General features: G+C 36.7%; 1 protein-coding gene and 1 long non-coding RNA gene across 8 annotated transcripts; both read right to left on the reverse strand.

Annotated features, from left to right (window-relative positions):
• Nucleotides 1-479: 479 nt before the first annotated feature.
• On the reverse strand, nt 480-4,982 carry LOC120009419 (la-related protein 1C-like). 6 transcript variants are annotated; one of them, XM_038860017.1, is made up of 7 exons: nt 4,901-4,982; nt 4,202-4,691; nt 3,375-3,933; nt 3,138-3,303; nt 2,931-3,021; nt 1,377-1,448; nt 480-1,171 (listed from the first exon to the last, which is right to left on the reverse strand). In XM_038860017.1, exons 2-7 carry the CDS (start codon nt 4,463-4,465, stop codon nt 887-889), a joined length of 1,437 nt encoding a protein of 478 aa, XP_038715945.1. In that variant the 5' UTR covers nt 4,466-4,691; nt 4,901-4,982; the 3' UTR covers nt 480-886. The 6 variants fall into 6 exon arrangements, with proteins under 6 accessions (XP_038715945.1, XP_038715942.1, XP_038715940.1 ...); XM_038860014.1 differs by having other exon boundaries at nt 4,202-4,733; nt 4,901-4,965; XM_038860012.1 differs by having other exon boundaries at nt 4,202-4,755; nt 4,845-4,965.
• A 230-nt stretch (nt 4,983-5,212) lies between these two features.
• LOC120009747 lies at nt 5,213-14,985 on the reverse strand. 2 transcript variants are annotated; one of them, XR_005470738.1, is made up of 3 exons: nt 14,798-14,985; nt 14,625-14,728; nt 5,213-5,598 (listed from the first exon to the last, which is right to left on the reverse strand). It is a non-coding gene; the product is annotated as an uncharacterized LOC120009747 (long non-coding RNA). The 2 variants fall into 2 exon arrangements; XR_005470737.1 differs by lacking the exon at nt 5,213-5,598 and adding an exon at nt 14,176-14,189.
• Between the last annotated feature and the right edge of the window lie 896 nt (nt 14,986-15,881).

Here is a 15,881-nt window from a genome sequence, read left to right on the forward strand (position 1 = left end):
TGATCAATGAGAGTTGTAGGGTCTTATAAATGTGACATTGCGTTATCTTCCCGCATTGAGCTTTGACCCAGATCTCAACTGGTCCATGTGATCGCGAAGTCTTACATGTGATCAGTTGTCTGGTTCCACGTTTACCAAAAAGAAAGTCCATGATATTTGCAGCTCAAAACAAATTCGTCCCCACCATCCTTCACAAACTGGAAAAACAATGGCCGTAAAAAAAGTACCACAACCTGGACAAAAGACCCTCCAGAAAAAGGATATCATTATTCTCACAGGAGAATGTCACTTTAAAGAGGTCACAAAAAGGAAGGAGGAAAGGATAATGCATGTTTAGAGTGGGGGTTGGATGAGTGAAGAATTTTCAAGCCAGAAGAGACAGCTTTAACACGGTTAAGCCCAATGTCAAACCATCCATGCCTGTCAACCATGCAAAACACTACCAAGTATGTGATTCATTCTTCCAAAAATGGGGGACATCTAAGAACCTGGATAAATAATAGAACATTGCTTAGCTGAAAGGATTATCAGCCCAATTTTACCATCTTCAATGTTACTCTCCCATCCCATCAAAAGAACATCAAATAAGGGATAAAACACAAAAACAAAATAAAAAGCTGTACAATCAGAAACCTTATAATTCACCCGAGTCAACAACCGAGGCTCTTCTTTCTCTTTTTTTTTTTTTTTTTAATCTCTTCATAAAATTGATATATTAACTTTCCTTATTCTGTTTCCCTCTATGTGCCTCACCATATTGCTACCAAAACGGGCACAGTGGACGAAGAAAATAAAAGAAAAGGCGGTTCTCACCTTCATCATTCCCCTACCTTCAGAAAGGACAATGTCTCCAAAGATGTGCGCACAGATTTGGTGGCGACATAAACTAGTTCTGGCTTGAATTCATGTCTTCAGTAACCTCCCCATTGGAGAGCTTAGATGAGCCAGTCAACCCCGGCAAATGTCTTCCTGCAGCATCCTCAGAGTGAGGGGTTGACTTACCCAGCTCATTTCTATCAGAAGCTTCTCGTGACAAATTAAGCTTTTCGAGAGAAGTTGCAACCATATCCTGATTTGGTCCAGTGGCAGGTGGTGATGTTGAACCCGTGCCAAATCTACTAGAGTTAGTTACATATTTCATCCAATTGTTGCGCCTCCTCAATTTGTCATCCTGAGCCAGTTTAAATAGTAAAAGTTAGGCCAGAGGAACATATGAAAGCATCTGGCAGTTGCAAACTTTAATAAACAAGTAAGAGCACCATTTGTGCTTCAGAAAATAATCCAACAACGTTTATAGCATCGGCTAAGTGAAATAAAGAAAGGAAATTTGATTAATAATCATATTTGATGTGTAAAGAGACTGTAGAGGATATTACCTGCACTTCCACAATAGCTGAACCCCGCAAGGAATCTAATATAAACTGAAGATTGTTTGTCAGATTCTTTACCTGCAAAAACACAGTGATAAAGCAAAACTTGATCTGCAAGGACATCTAATGCTGAAATTTGATGATAAAAATATGGAAGAATTGGATTAAATATTATCAAGCCATAAGTACATCTTGCAAACAGATCACCCCAGTAAAATATCAACGCACAACAGTACACGTACGCATACTTGTGCAAGGGTGAACACAGGAAAACTTCAAGATATCTTTTTCATTCCCTCTAATTCCTTTTCATGAAACATGGGAGAAAGGTAAAGCCTCCAACCAGTAAGAGTGTCAGCAGGAAAAAAACTTGAATGTCAACTAGGAAAGCACTGCCACAGGCAGAAGCTACCCATCGGCCAGAACTTCACCATAATTAGCATCATGAGTGAAGAAAGCAATAAGATCAATCAGTACCACGACAGAGGATATACCATTTTAAGAGAAGAAATTTTCCTCCATCTGGATTTATCCTCATTCATCAAAATCTTAATGGCTCTTCAGTGGGAAAATAATGCATGATCAAATAAAGTGGCCCAAAACAATGAAGCGTTTCGCATTCTTATAGAGAATTCTCTCGTTGAATAAAACAAATTCCCATTCAAAGAAGGCAGCTAAAAGGGTGGCTACTAGGTAAGCAGCCATAGCTCCATTTGTCATATATACGGAATATAAACGGATATGAAATAAAGGAAATAAACTTCTACGAGACAATATACTAGCATACTAGTTGGCTGCCCCCTTTTCAACTGTTCAAAACCATAAAAATCACAGACAATCCTAGAACCAAGACTTCAAAATCTTCACTTCATGGTAAGTTTATAGGGTACATGGAAACTCAAAAAAAGTTATAGGAGCATGTGTCAAAGGTTAAGGATGGTGAAATAACCTAATCACCAGGAATTCCAAACTTCTTAAAAGTGAAAATAATTACATCAATGAATTTGCATTTCCCCGCTTCTAGACAACAACATTTCACTCACTTAATCGTTCAATGAAGTCATGAACAGACACTGAATGCTACACGAATAACGGAAAGGCAATTTGATTAAAATGTTTTAAAAAACAAAGTTGCAGAGGGGTCCATCATATAAAAGGTTGATATAAAAAACTCATTACAGACAAAGCACCCTTTCTAGGAAAGAAAATCTACTTCTTAGAGGTCCTGTCAGTTTAGTTTTATCAATTTCTAACATGTTTATTAGATGACCGAAAGTCTATTGTTACTGCCACTGAAGAAGTGCCACATTCTTATCCCCAGGAGTCTATTTGAAACATATGCTCATCAGAGATGAACAAAAAGTGAAAACTAAGGCTAAGCTCTACAATAAATAACAACCGAGACACTCATCTAGGAATATCTATGAACATACATATGAGTAGCATAGTATATAGTTTAGTGATATGGTCCCCAAGAAACCAAATCACGATCACCAGGTTGAATTCAAGTGTAAACCAAAAGGATAAAATGATTGAATCAATAAAGAACCATCAACTTACACGCGGAAAGCTCGCTATTAAGCTTATGGGAACCCAGCCTTGATCATCCATATTGGACTTTAAGAAGTCATCTCCCTCCAAGTTAACATCACTGCATCCAACATATGGTTGCTCAGTTTCCAAAACAAAAAGGCAGGGAAGACTTGATACATACAACTAAAGTCCCTTTGTTGCTCAAAAAAAGTCCCAGAAGATGAGCTAAAATACCTGAAATAGTAATCAATCTGTGTGACTAACTTAAAAGGCAAAGGAGGATCCGGAACAGGCATATACATTGCATGATACGGTCCATGAGGGACATACGGTCCATGAGGGACATACGGCCCCATACTCCTGAAGGGTTCCACAGGCATTGTAGGAAAATATACTACATCTGAAATTAATAGCCATCAGCATTCCATCCACATTATGACCATAAATAGGTTTCTAAAGAAATAGAATTACCTGGAATGCCCACATGGCTTGGCAAGGGTCTCATGTTCTGTGGAGGAACAAATGGAGGAGGACTAGTTGGAGGTCTAACAAGTGGCCTGGCCTGACCTCTTTGCGACTGAACATGAACATCTCCAGCATTCATATAGTTCCCTCGGTCCTGTCGTCTACCCCCATAGTTGTTATGCAAGGGTCCATCTCCGCGTGGCCCAAAGTTGCCCCTACGAGAGTAGTTCCTGTGGTCATTCACCACACGTGGCTGAGGCACAAACCCGCCAATAGGTCTCATTTCCCAACTACTTCCCCTGTAATACTGCTCCATAGGAGATTGATCTGGTGCTGCTGGTATCGTATGAGAGGGTAATGGGAAAGGATGTGGAGGCGGTGGTGGAGGCACAGGAGGATGAGCAAAGGTGCTCTGCGGAGATCCACCCCCTGACATGCTGCTACCACCGCCCCCACTGACATGCTTCATAGATCTTTGTCGAGCTGGCATTGTATGGTTTGGTGCTGAATTAGATTTTGCACTGCTAGCAGTTTGCTTTTGAGGTGAACGTGGGATTACAGGTCCCTATAACATAAGACAATATCACCAAAAAACAGATGAGTTCAATCAAATATCCATTAACCAAACTCACTTTTTAATGTGCGATTAGAATGCTAATTTTCAACCCAAATTGGTCTGGACACCAGAAAAAAGGAATTGGTGAATATCAATAAATTGATTTGTTTATGGAGATAAATATCACTCAAATTAAATCACATTCAAGAACTACTTTCCAGCTTTCAGGATATTCACGGCAACCAAACATTAAGACCAGGCAAGAATTGAAACGAACCTCGGAACTGGTGACTGATCCATCAGGAGCCGACTTCCAAAGAGCTTCAACTGATGATGATTTTGGCGAAGCCCTAGCAGATTCCGATAAAGCGGGCCACGATTCAGCTCCCATAACTGGCTCATTCTCCAATACCCCGTTTGACATGAATACCCCGTTTGACGGCATGTTCCAAGCCGGCTTCTTTGCCAGTGACGCATTGTTGTTAACACCGGCACCCTCTGCATTATCCACAGGCGGTGGTGGCGAAGATGAGGATGACATAACCTTCTCCGAAAAAGACGACTGCTCCGGTGCCGCAGAATTTATTGATGGCGATCGCGGCGGAGACGGAGAATGCTGAACAGGCGACGTAGATTCTGCCTGCCCTTGAACGACCCGAGTCCAGGGAGACGATAGATTATTCCTCCGCCGGGACTGAGCGTTGTTCACGGCTTCTCCAGATGAGCCAGAGCCGCCACGCGGAGAGTGATGATTAGAAGAGGAATCCCTAGGCGTACCCATCAAGTTTAGGTTTTCAAAATTCGATCACCTTAAAACCAGATAAAACGAAACTAACAGAATAATAATTAGAATGCTGAATTAAATATTTAACTAGATTGTATTAACGGACGATGAAGGGATGGATAGAGAAGACGAGTACTAGGGTTTCGTTGGAGACAATGAGAATTCGGGGAAACTGATGACGGATTCTCACACCTGAAAGACTGTCAGCCGCCAAAGGTTTGACTCTGCTTTTATGTTTCTCCTCCTCCTATGATTTTGATTTTTCAGTAGTTTTTTTTTTCTTCGTCTAAAGCAAACTCTCACTTTTCTATTACAACCAAAACGCGAATATATAAAATGTCTATATTGCCCTCATCAAAAGTCCGAGACCCCGTTCGATAAGCCATTTTGACAACAAAATATGTTAGCCAATAATATATATTGTAATGGCAAACCAAATAACCATTTTATGACACGAATCATTATTTTCAACATATTTACCATCATCATATCTGCTAATATATATAAGGAAAATGAGATAGATACATAATAGTTGGTATACATAATCTACATAATCTATGTGGCATGCCAACTAAGCATGCCACATAGATGTTTAAACAAAACCCTAAAATCTACATGGCTTTCCCGCTCATATATATCACTCTTTTCCAGAATGTACTATAACCATTCCCATACGTTACCTGCTCTCATACGTTACAGCCTTCGACGAGTTATTGTCTCTTCACTGACTCCGGCTACAAGCTTCTTCGTGCCTGTCTCTTCTTCGACTCCGGCTACAAGAATCTTCGTGCGTTTCTCTTATCCGACTCCAGCTACAATCTTCTTCGTGTCTCTCTCTTCTCCGACGCCGGCTGCAAGCTTCTTTGTGTCTCTCTCATCTTCGACTCCGGCTACAAGAATATCGGTGTCTTTTTGTTCCGACTTGTGCGACTTCCTTGTGTTACTCCCGACGACTTACGAGTTATGAGTTTCCCCAGTTATTCAAGGTTCACATTCCCTTATTCAATGTTTTTTATGAACAATAGTGTTTATGTTTTTGATCTGAATGGTATTGGTCATAATGAGTTGGATGTGGTAGATGTTGATGTTTGAAGTATTATTTGACAAGGTTGGTGATGAACAATTGTTGGTCCTTAAGATGTCTTCCATGGTGGAACTTTATCAATGGAGATACCTATTTTTTTAACGTCAGTTACTTATTACATTACGTTTCGAACGTGTATTTGGTACCAGTTGTTAATGCATTATGAAAAATCAATGTATTTAAATCAGTTATTCATTGTATAGAGATTTTCCTTGTTAAATAGATTTGTCTTACTTTTATGGTGGGACTTTATCACTGGTATACAAATCTTTGTCATGCCAGTAGTTTATTACATTACAATTTTTGAAAGTGTATTTGTTACCCAGTTTTTAATGCATTCCGAATAACCAGTGTACTACTGAATTTATATTTTATTCCTGACAAATATATGTTTCAATATTCTTTTTGCAGTGAAGATATGGTTTCACTTGATGATATTGATAGTGAGATCAATATCAATCAACTTGATTGTGTTCAGACTTGTACAGAGACTGTTGCATCGAATGTGCCAGTTATAGGAATGCAGTTTGAATCGGTTGATGATATGTTTAAATTTTACAAGGAATATGGTCAAGTAAATGGGTTTTCAGTCAAGAGGAGGTCATTAACGAAGGATGCGAATGGTGATTACAAATATCTGATCTTTTCATGCGGGAGGTCGGATAAATTTGTATCACGTTCGAAGAATCCAGTCAATCATCGTGGCTATAGTAAGAATGAGTGCAAGGCGAGGCTTGTTGGTAGACTTTCTATTGATGGGAAATGGAAGATTACATTGTTTGAAGATGACCACAACCACGACCTAAGTCCTAGTCATTCTAGATTCTTCGTGTGCAACAGAGAAATAAATCCGTCTGTGAAAAGACAACTAGAGATTAATGATATTGCTGGAATTCGACCGAACAAGAGTTTCAATTCATTTGTCATTGGTGCCGGTGGTCATGATAATATTCAATTTCTAGAGAGAGATACTAGAAACCTTCTTGCTAGGACTAGACGTTTGCGCCTTGGTGAAGGGGATGCAAATGCCGTACATGATTACTTTCTTAAAATGCAAGCTAATAATCAGGGGTTTTTTTCATTGATAGATTGGGATGATGATGGACGTTTAAGGAATGTTTTTTGGGCAGATCCGCGTAGCAGGGCAGCTTATCATGAATTTGGTGATGTCGTTACGTTCGATACGACATACCTAACTAACAAGTATGACATGCCATTTGCCCCGTTTGTTGGTGTGAATCACCATGGGCAGTCAATACTTCTTGGTTGTGGTTTGATATCTAGTGAGGACACTCAGACATTCGTTTGGTTATTTAGGACATGGTTAGCGTGCATGGGTGGTGTTCCTCCTCATGGTATAATAACTGACCAGGATAGGGCAATGAAGAATGCTATTGAAATTGTCTTTCCAAACACAAGGCATAGATTATGTTTATGGCATATCATGAAGAAGGTCCCTGAGAAATTTGGATCACATGGTGAATATGAATCCATCAAGCGAATGTTGGCTGAAGCTGTTTATGACTCACATAGCATTGAAGAATTTGAAAGTGAGTATTTTTTTTTAATTTCAGCTTACTGGCATTTTTTCCTTGTATGACAGTGCATTAAATACACTACATAATTCAAAGTGTAATTAATTAATTACACTGTGAAAATCAAATGCATTTTTATAACTCAAAATTTTTTGTTCTCTCTCAGATAATTGGAGTCTGCTTATTTACCTGCATAATCTGGATGGTAATTCTTGGCTGGATAATATGTACATGGAGAAAGAAAAGTGGGTTCCTATCTACGTAAAAAAATATTTTTGGGCCGGGATGTCAACAACTGGTCGGAGCGAGAGCATGAATGCTTTCTTTGATGGTTATGTCAACTCAAAGACTACGTTGAAACAATTTGTCGAGCAATATAGTAATGCTTTGCGAAGAAAATTGAGAAGGAATGCCAGGCGGATTTTGACTCAGCCAACAAGAAGTTAGTGTGTGTTACAAAATACGAAATGGAAATGCAAATGCAAAACACATTGACCCACGCGAAGTTTTTAGAGTTTCAAAAGGAATTGGGTGGGATGATGTATTGCGGTATCAAGTCAATGTGTACCGTTGAATTAGGCACTCAATACATTATATACGAAGACATTTTTTATGGTGAAGGTGGCAAGAAGAAAGTTATGTTCACTGTGATATATGATGGACTTAACGTTGGGTGTTCTTGTTTGAACTTTGAGTTTAAGGGTATTTTGTGCAGGCATGCTGTAACTGTCCTTCTGGCAAATGATGAGTATTTACTTCCGGCGCATTACATATTCCCGCGGTGGAGGAAAGATGTTAGAAGATGTCATTCTCGAGTGAAGATAAGCTTTGATGGGTGGACAACCACAAATGAGCAAGTCCGGTATGATCATATGTGTAAGACATTTGCTCGGTTGGCAGACTTGGCAGCGGAAAATGAATACAATTATTCAAACGTCATAAAGTGGATTGAAGGGAGCATAAATAACATGGCAACAATTCTAAGGCAAATACCGATTGCTTCTTTGACGGTGAGTTCTTCAATAACTAATGATCCAATAATCAAAAAAGGGAAGGGACGCCCACGCAGTGTCATGAAGAAGAAGGTTTTCAAGAGGAATTATGGTGGTAGCACGAGCAATGCAGCTGGAGGATCTGGGCCTAATGGAGGTCTAGGGTGTTGAGTGTTCAAGATGTGGTTCATTGTGTTATAAATTTTTATTGGTTGTTATCATTCCAGTTGTTAAATACATTATGGTTGAATGAGGGTACTTGTATTTTATATTTAAATGCATTATCAGTTAACAGTGTATTTAACTTATTACATTATGTTTCGATGGTGTATATTTATCCCAGTTGTCACACAAAAGTTAGTGCATTATGAATTAACAACTTATTTAACATATCTGTACATGTCCAGTATAATAGTTTTTTGAAATTCCATTCGTTTTTTATTACCCAATTGAATTTGTTTCCCAATTTCTTCATGGAAATTTAATTCATTTTTATTATCTTATTTACATAATGTCTACCAAGTTCAAAGGTGTTAATACATCATGATATAATAATATATTTACTTACAAATTGTTATATAAATTAACGTGAGGTGTTCATCCATAAATGCACCAATCGATGTGGGCAAAAATATACATAGACAGTCATTTCAATGTATAAGGCTCAGTTGCCTTTTAAACATCCAAAAAATAACAAAATTATCATGGTTCCATTAACAAGGTAAGTTTAACTAAAGAAATGTCTTGCTCATCATTTCCACCTTTTCATAGTGGAAAACATCCCATGAATATCCACCATCATTCAAAAAGTTATGAATGTATTTTGCCCTCAGTTTGTAGATGTCTGTTTTGCTCAGCTTCTTCTTCATGCTCACGTTGTTGAATATGCAATCAATTAAGTACATGCATATTAAGCCGCAATCGAGCCTGTTTTTCACATTACAAAAAGAAGGTGTCAGTGTATTTATATATATTTTCTAAACAATAAATTGAAGAAAAAATTATTCGGAGATGCTTAACCCAAATACATTACACGGCATAGTAGTGTAGTTAAATAAGAAATAATTGAATCAGACAGTACCAAAATCTTTTTAAAGGAAAAAAAATCCCACACTATATACATAAATACACTTTCAATAATCATGCAGAAAAAAATCAAAAACCACAAACCATTATAATTTGACTAAAAATTTCGGCAGCATCTCCCCTATAAATTGGATAACCCAACCTGTAAACAAATCCAGAAATATATAAAACACTTCAAAGTCCATCATCCCTCATGCTCCATCATCAAACACATAATCCATCCTCATTATCAGACACACATTACTAACTAACAAATCTAACTACAGTATGCACAAAAATAGGGTAGTTCGGAGATGCTTAACCCAAATACATTACACGGCATAGTAGTGTAGTTAAATAAGAAATAATTGAATCAGACAGTACCAAAATATTTTTAAAGGAAAAAAAATCCCACACTATATACATAAATACACTTTCAATAATCATGCAGAAAAAAATCACAAACCACAACCCATTATAATTTGACTAAAAATTTCGGCAGCATCTGCCCTATAAATTGGATAACCCAACCTGTAAACAAATCCAGAAATATATAAAACACTTCAAAGTCCATCATCCCTCATGCTCCATCATCAAACACATAATCCATCCTCATTATCAGACACACATTACTAACTAACAAATCTAACTACAGTATGCACAAAAACAAGGTAGTTATAGATTTCTTCATAAATAACAAATACATTACAAACCTTGTAATGTGATTAAGTATTTATTTACAAAAATAAATGGAACACATAAAATAATTAATAGCAGTGCATTTCGAAACTTACGAAGTCGGGGCTTGTTGTGGTGTCTCCCACATGGTCACCAATTTTTGTTGAGTGTATTGACTGCCAACCGGTGGTAGAAATAGAGTATCGTAATAAGCTATCTGCATACATTATATATATTAAACATTATGACAATCTACTTATATATATGTACTTATTTACATTATATATGGATGCTTACCAGTTTCTCAGCATCTTTCAAGTATGGGTCTATTCCACGTTTCCTCCTCGGTAACAATGAATTGTAGTGCATCCATAGGCCATCCTCAGTGTCTAGAACCAATAATGTCCAGTGATTGGCAACCTCATGATTTCCAGCTGCGTGGAGTGGGAAAATGATATACCTGTATCTAGTCCCACTACCACGAAGTTTGTCAGAGATGAATTTCTTAATTAGCGAATCCTTATTCATCCTCAAGAATGCCATGCATGAACTTGTAATCGCAAGGGAAGCAGTCTTGCAAATCTCAGGAGGTGGATCACGCGCAATAGGACCTTGTTTCCTTGTAAGATATTCCATGTGAGCATTAATGATCTGTAAAAACATTACTAGGTTACTTAAAAAATGTTGTTTAACATAATTTACCAAAGGTTATTTTTGTAATATGTATACTTACATTGTTTGTAATCATATTACTGTTATAAATGGTCAATATATCACTCCACAGTAATTGATTTTCACCATTCCACAGAACAATGCTACAAAGACAACATTCAATGGTGTTATCATAATATTACACTATAATTATAAATAATGCAATTATTATAATTAAAGAAATTGTACTCAAATCATTTTAATAAAAGTAGGTATGGAACTTACTTGGATTTTTGAATACTATATACAGCCTTCAATTTATCCTGGTCAGGAGGGATAAGGTGCTTATACATTGCACACTTTGTGTCCATAACATATTCTTTGCTCGTAGAAGGCTCCGGTGTCTTGCAATCATCAATATTGATAATTGCCAACTCCTTCCCATGGACATTTATTTTCGATTTTTTCTTTCTTAACTCGTACTCAAAGTCTGAATCTTCATTTGGTATGCGTTCTTTTTTTTTAATACCCTTGACCATTGAGTTAGGGGTATATGTTGTCTTCAAACTTTGAATTTGCCCCTGTTCAGCTATTTCCTTCATTGATCTTTCCCTTTTCTCATTCGTTGCATCTTCATCGAACACTAATTGAGCTATGATATTATCATAGATTTTATCCTCATTTGCAGCCTTTTCATTCTCTGCTAATGCACTGTCAGGAATGAAAAATTGATCATCACTTGACTGCCATTTGTCATTCACTTCAACAATATCCGTTGTCTTTGGCAGCGCATCTTTCAACAGTTCAATCTCAATATTCAACTGAACATTAAGGGCAATGACCCGATCCATTTCAAATTGCAGGTCTTGATTTTTTCTTTGTTCATTATCCTTCTCAACCCGGAGCAATTCAAGAGCATTTGTTTTACCTTTCAATTCTTCCTCCAATTCTTGTATTTTTTGTGATGTTTCAATTGACTGGTGTCCGCCTGAATTTTTTTCGACATTGTCTTCACTGCTATCGTCAGTTTCAGATGATGGATCACTGTGAACTGAACTGATGCTTGTTGTGTCCGCATCAGAACATTCCTCCAATGTCACACAATCATTCCGTAGAGCTTCTCTCTCTTTTTCATCCATGGACAATTCACCTTCAATCACCTATTAACGGATGCACATAATATGTGTCAAATACATTATAAGTGTGTATTGTATTTAAGACATATGACCCAAATAAAAAATAAAAACATTATAATTGTGTAATGTATTTGATCAATGTGAAACAAAACATTATAAATACATTATAATTACATAAAGTATTTAACTATCATGATCAAAAGCAACACAAATACATTATAATTTGGTAGAGTATTTAAGTATAGTGAAACAAAAAAAATATAGATACATTATAAATTTGCAGTTTATTTAAATTATGTGAACTAACAGTACAAATACATTATGCAATAGGCAAAGTAATTATAAATGTAGTGAGTTAAATGTAGATGAATTTACTTGATTAACTAACCTTCTGCCCCACCAAAGTGCGTATATATTGTTTTTTGAAATCCTTTCGCCATCCACTTACGTCCCACTTTACAAACCTTGGGAACACGCCAAACTTTATGGGGGTGAAAACATTTGTGTGTTCACAAAACCAATACTGCAAGCAAATACACATAAATTGTCATTGTAAATACATATCAAGTAGTACTCGCACAAAGTAGTTATTGCTTACCGAGATCAAAGTTGCACAACCTGTAACTTTGTTTGTATCCTTTTTGTACTTCTTAATTGATTGCACAATGTTCTCTGATATTGCCTGCGACCAATTCCATTTCTTCATGTCCTCAACCACCTCAACAAATTTTACTAAAGCCCATGGTAACGCATCTGCTCTTGTTGAAAAGAACAGAGTCAGACATGTGTATAGCACAAACAAACGTGCGACATCTTTTGCGTCTTCGTCAGTATCCCCCATCAAAGCACTGTCAATTGCTTGTTTTATGTTGGGCGATCTCATCATATCAATTCCATTAAACCTTCGCTTCACAAATTCACAATCATCGGGCTTCTTGCTTCAGCCTATCTTCAATGGAATATCTCCAGACACTACTCCAAATATCAAAGAAACATCATTCTCTGTAATGGTAACTCTCTTACCTCCAAGAATAAACGATCCACGCTTATCGTTGTAGGTGCCAATAATGTCTTGTACGATCAAATCGTGTTTCTTGATACTTAATTCTTTATGCTCATCCTTCTTAAACACTTTGTACAAGTTCCAAAAAGGTGTCATTTGCAAAAACTTTTTGTGACTGCTTTTCAATCGCACGCTTCTTAATAGTGTTGCAATCCCTTGCAGATTAGACCGGTATTGTAATTTAGCCATACTGAAACAACAAATTTTAGTATTAACATTATGCACAAAAAACCATGTATTATACAAACCAATAGTTTATTATATAGTAAAATAAATCATTAAATCCAAAAAGTTGACCAATCACATTATGCATATTCTACTATACAAATACATTATTACAAATGATAATGTATTATACACTAAAAAAATTGATGTGTAATAAAGGTTTTTATCTAGCAACAGAGTTGAACCGAGCAAAACAAACCAATTAAACATCTCAAATAGGCAGTGTATGTATAAACCCAAACACAATGATAGTGTAATAAACCATTTTTATCTCCCTAGCTAATGAAACCCAGCCAACAAACCCATTAAACATCTGAAATAGGCAGTGTATCTATACACCCAAACACAATGATAGTGTAATAAACCATTTTTATCTCCCTATCTAATGAAACCCAGCCAACAAACCCATTAAACATCTGAAATAGGCAGTGTATCTATACACCCAAACACAATGATAGTGTAATAAACCATTTTTATCTCCCTATCTAATGAAACCCAGCCAACAAACCCATTAAACATCTGAAATAGGCAGTGTATCTATACACCCAAACACAATGATAGTGTAATAAACCATTTTTATCTCCCTATCTAATGAAACCCAGCCAACAAACCCATTAAACATCTGAAATAGGCAGTGTATCTATACACCCAAACACAATGATAGTGTAATAAACCATTTTTATCTCCCTAGCTAATGAAACCCAGCCAACAAACCCATTAAACATCTGAAATAGGCAGTGTATCTATACACCCAAACACTATGATAGTGTAATAAACAATTTTTATCTCCCTAGCTAATGAAACCCAGCCAACAAACCCATTAAACATCTGAAATAGGCAGTGTATCTATACACCCAAACACTATGATAGTGTAATAAACCATTTTTATCTCCCTAGCTAATGAAACCCAGCCAACAAACCCATTAAACATCTGAAATAGGCAGTGTATCTATACACCCAAACACAATGATAGTGTAATAAACCAATTTTATCTCCCTATCTAATGAAACCCAGCCAACAAACCCATTAAACATCTGAAATAGGCAGTGTATCTATACACCCAAACACAATGATAGTGTAATAAACCATTTTTATCTCCCTATCTAATGAAACCCAGCAAACAAACCCATTAAACATCTGAAATACGCAGTTTATCTATACACCCAAACACAATGGTAGTGTAATAAACCATTTTTATTTCCATACACAATGAAACCAATCAAACATACCCAATCAACATCTCAAATTGGCAGCGTATTTATATACCCACACACAATCGTAGTGTAATACCCATTCAACATCTCAGAATTCTTCATAAACTCCAAGCAAACATACGCATTCAACATCTCATAATTCTTCATAAACGAAAATGGATTTTTTTTTCCAACAAATACAACTACAGATTGAGTTTTATAACTAAAAACGAACCGAAAAACGAATACTACTTTCCATAAAAGTTACAAAATAACAAACATAACTGTACTCACCTCCCTTGGAAGCTAACTCCGGAGCTTAAGCCGATGAACAAGAAAAATCCAGATGGCGACGAAACTGCTGCACCACGCAATGATTTTCTACCTACTCAATGAAACTGAGTAGAAAAGAGATTTAGACGTCAAATAAATTGTTTAGAACCAAAGTATTAACTCAAAGTTCATACCTTTAACTTCGATGTCGGGTTGCTTCTCGATATTAACCAAGCAATAGGAAGAACAGGCCAGATAACGGTTGTGAAGTAGATGCCGGCAATGGTGATCACAAACGATTATCACCGGAGATGAAAAAACTCACCGGCGGTGTAAACATGGGAGGAGGGAGGAGGTTTTCCATTTTTCTCTACACATTTGCTATTACCGAGGTTTTGAGTGTTTTGTATTGGAAATAGCAAATCCAGCTTAAAATAATATTATCCCTTTTGAGAGATTTTGAAATTTAAAATTATCCAGTCATCATCCTAATCAGTATGCCAACTCATTATGTATCTTCATGTATACCAAATTTATGTATGTCTAGCACAACCGTATATATAAAGTTATCAGTCAAACGGAGTTCAAATCTTCTTTTTTTTCTCCTCTCTATCCATTTGTTTCCTTCTATACACCTAACCTACAGATGGACACTGCACAGCCATTAGATCAATGACTAATCCAATGGCAGTTATAAATAGACAAACAAACATTGTTGGGCCTGAAGCTTTTGGATTGCAGTTTCTTAGACATTGTAGATGTTTGGGGGTGCTGTGAACTGCAGTAAGGTATAAAACTGTGGTACTGTGAGGTGAGTTCAAATGCATAAACTGTTTGGTGCATTACTTTTAAAACTGTGGTGAGGTGCGTTTGACGTATCTAAATTACAGTTATATTAAAGACTAATAATATTAATATAAAATCACTTAATGTTTGCATTGTATATTAATCTAAAACAAAGTACTTGACCTAAAGTATTTTACGTTACGATATAAAACGTTTGAGACTGTTTATATTTTGGTGCTGTGAAGTAAGGTGTTGCGAGGTAAAAAATTGTGATGTTATGAAGTGAGTTCTGCTGATAAAATGAGTTTGGCGTGGCACAAAAAAAAACTGTGGTTCACCTCACCACAGCCAAGAAAAGCAGTGCAAACACACTGCCAAACAGACACATTATCTTTGGGCTTTTGTTTTTAGGGACTTTTGGAGGCCGGTACACTAGATTATACTTAATTGTAAAAAAGTACAATCACTAAAACATCCTTTTAAAAAAGTACA

This window comes from Tripterygium wilfordii, chromosome 11 (assembly GCF_013401445.1).
Source record: "Tripterygium wilfordii isolate XIE 37 chromosome 11, ASM1340144v1, whole genome shotgun sequence".
In the NCBI taxonomy this organism is placed as follows: Eukaryota; Viridiplantae; Streptophyta; class Magnoliopsida; order Celastrales; family Celastraceae; genus Tripterygium; species Tripterygium wilfordii.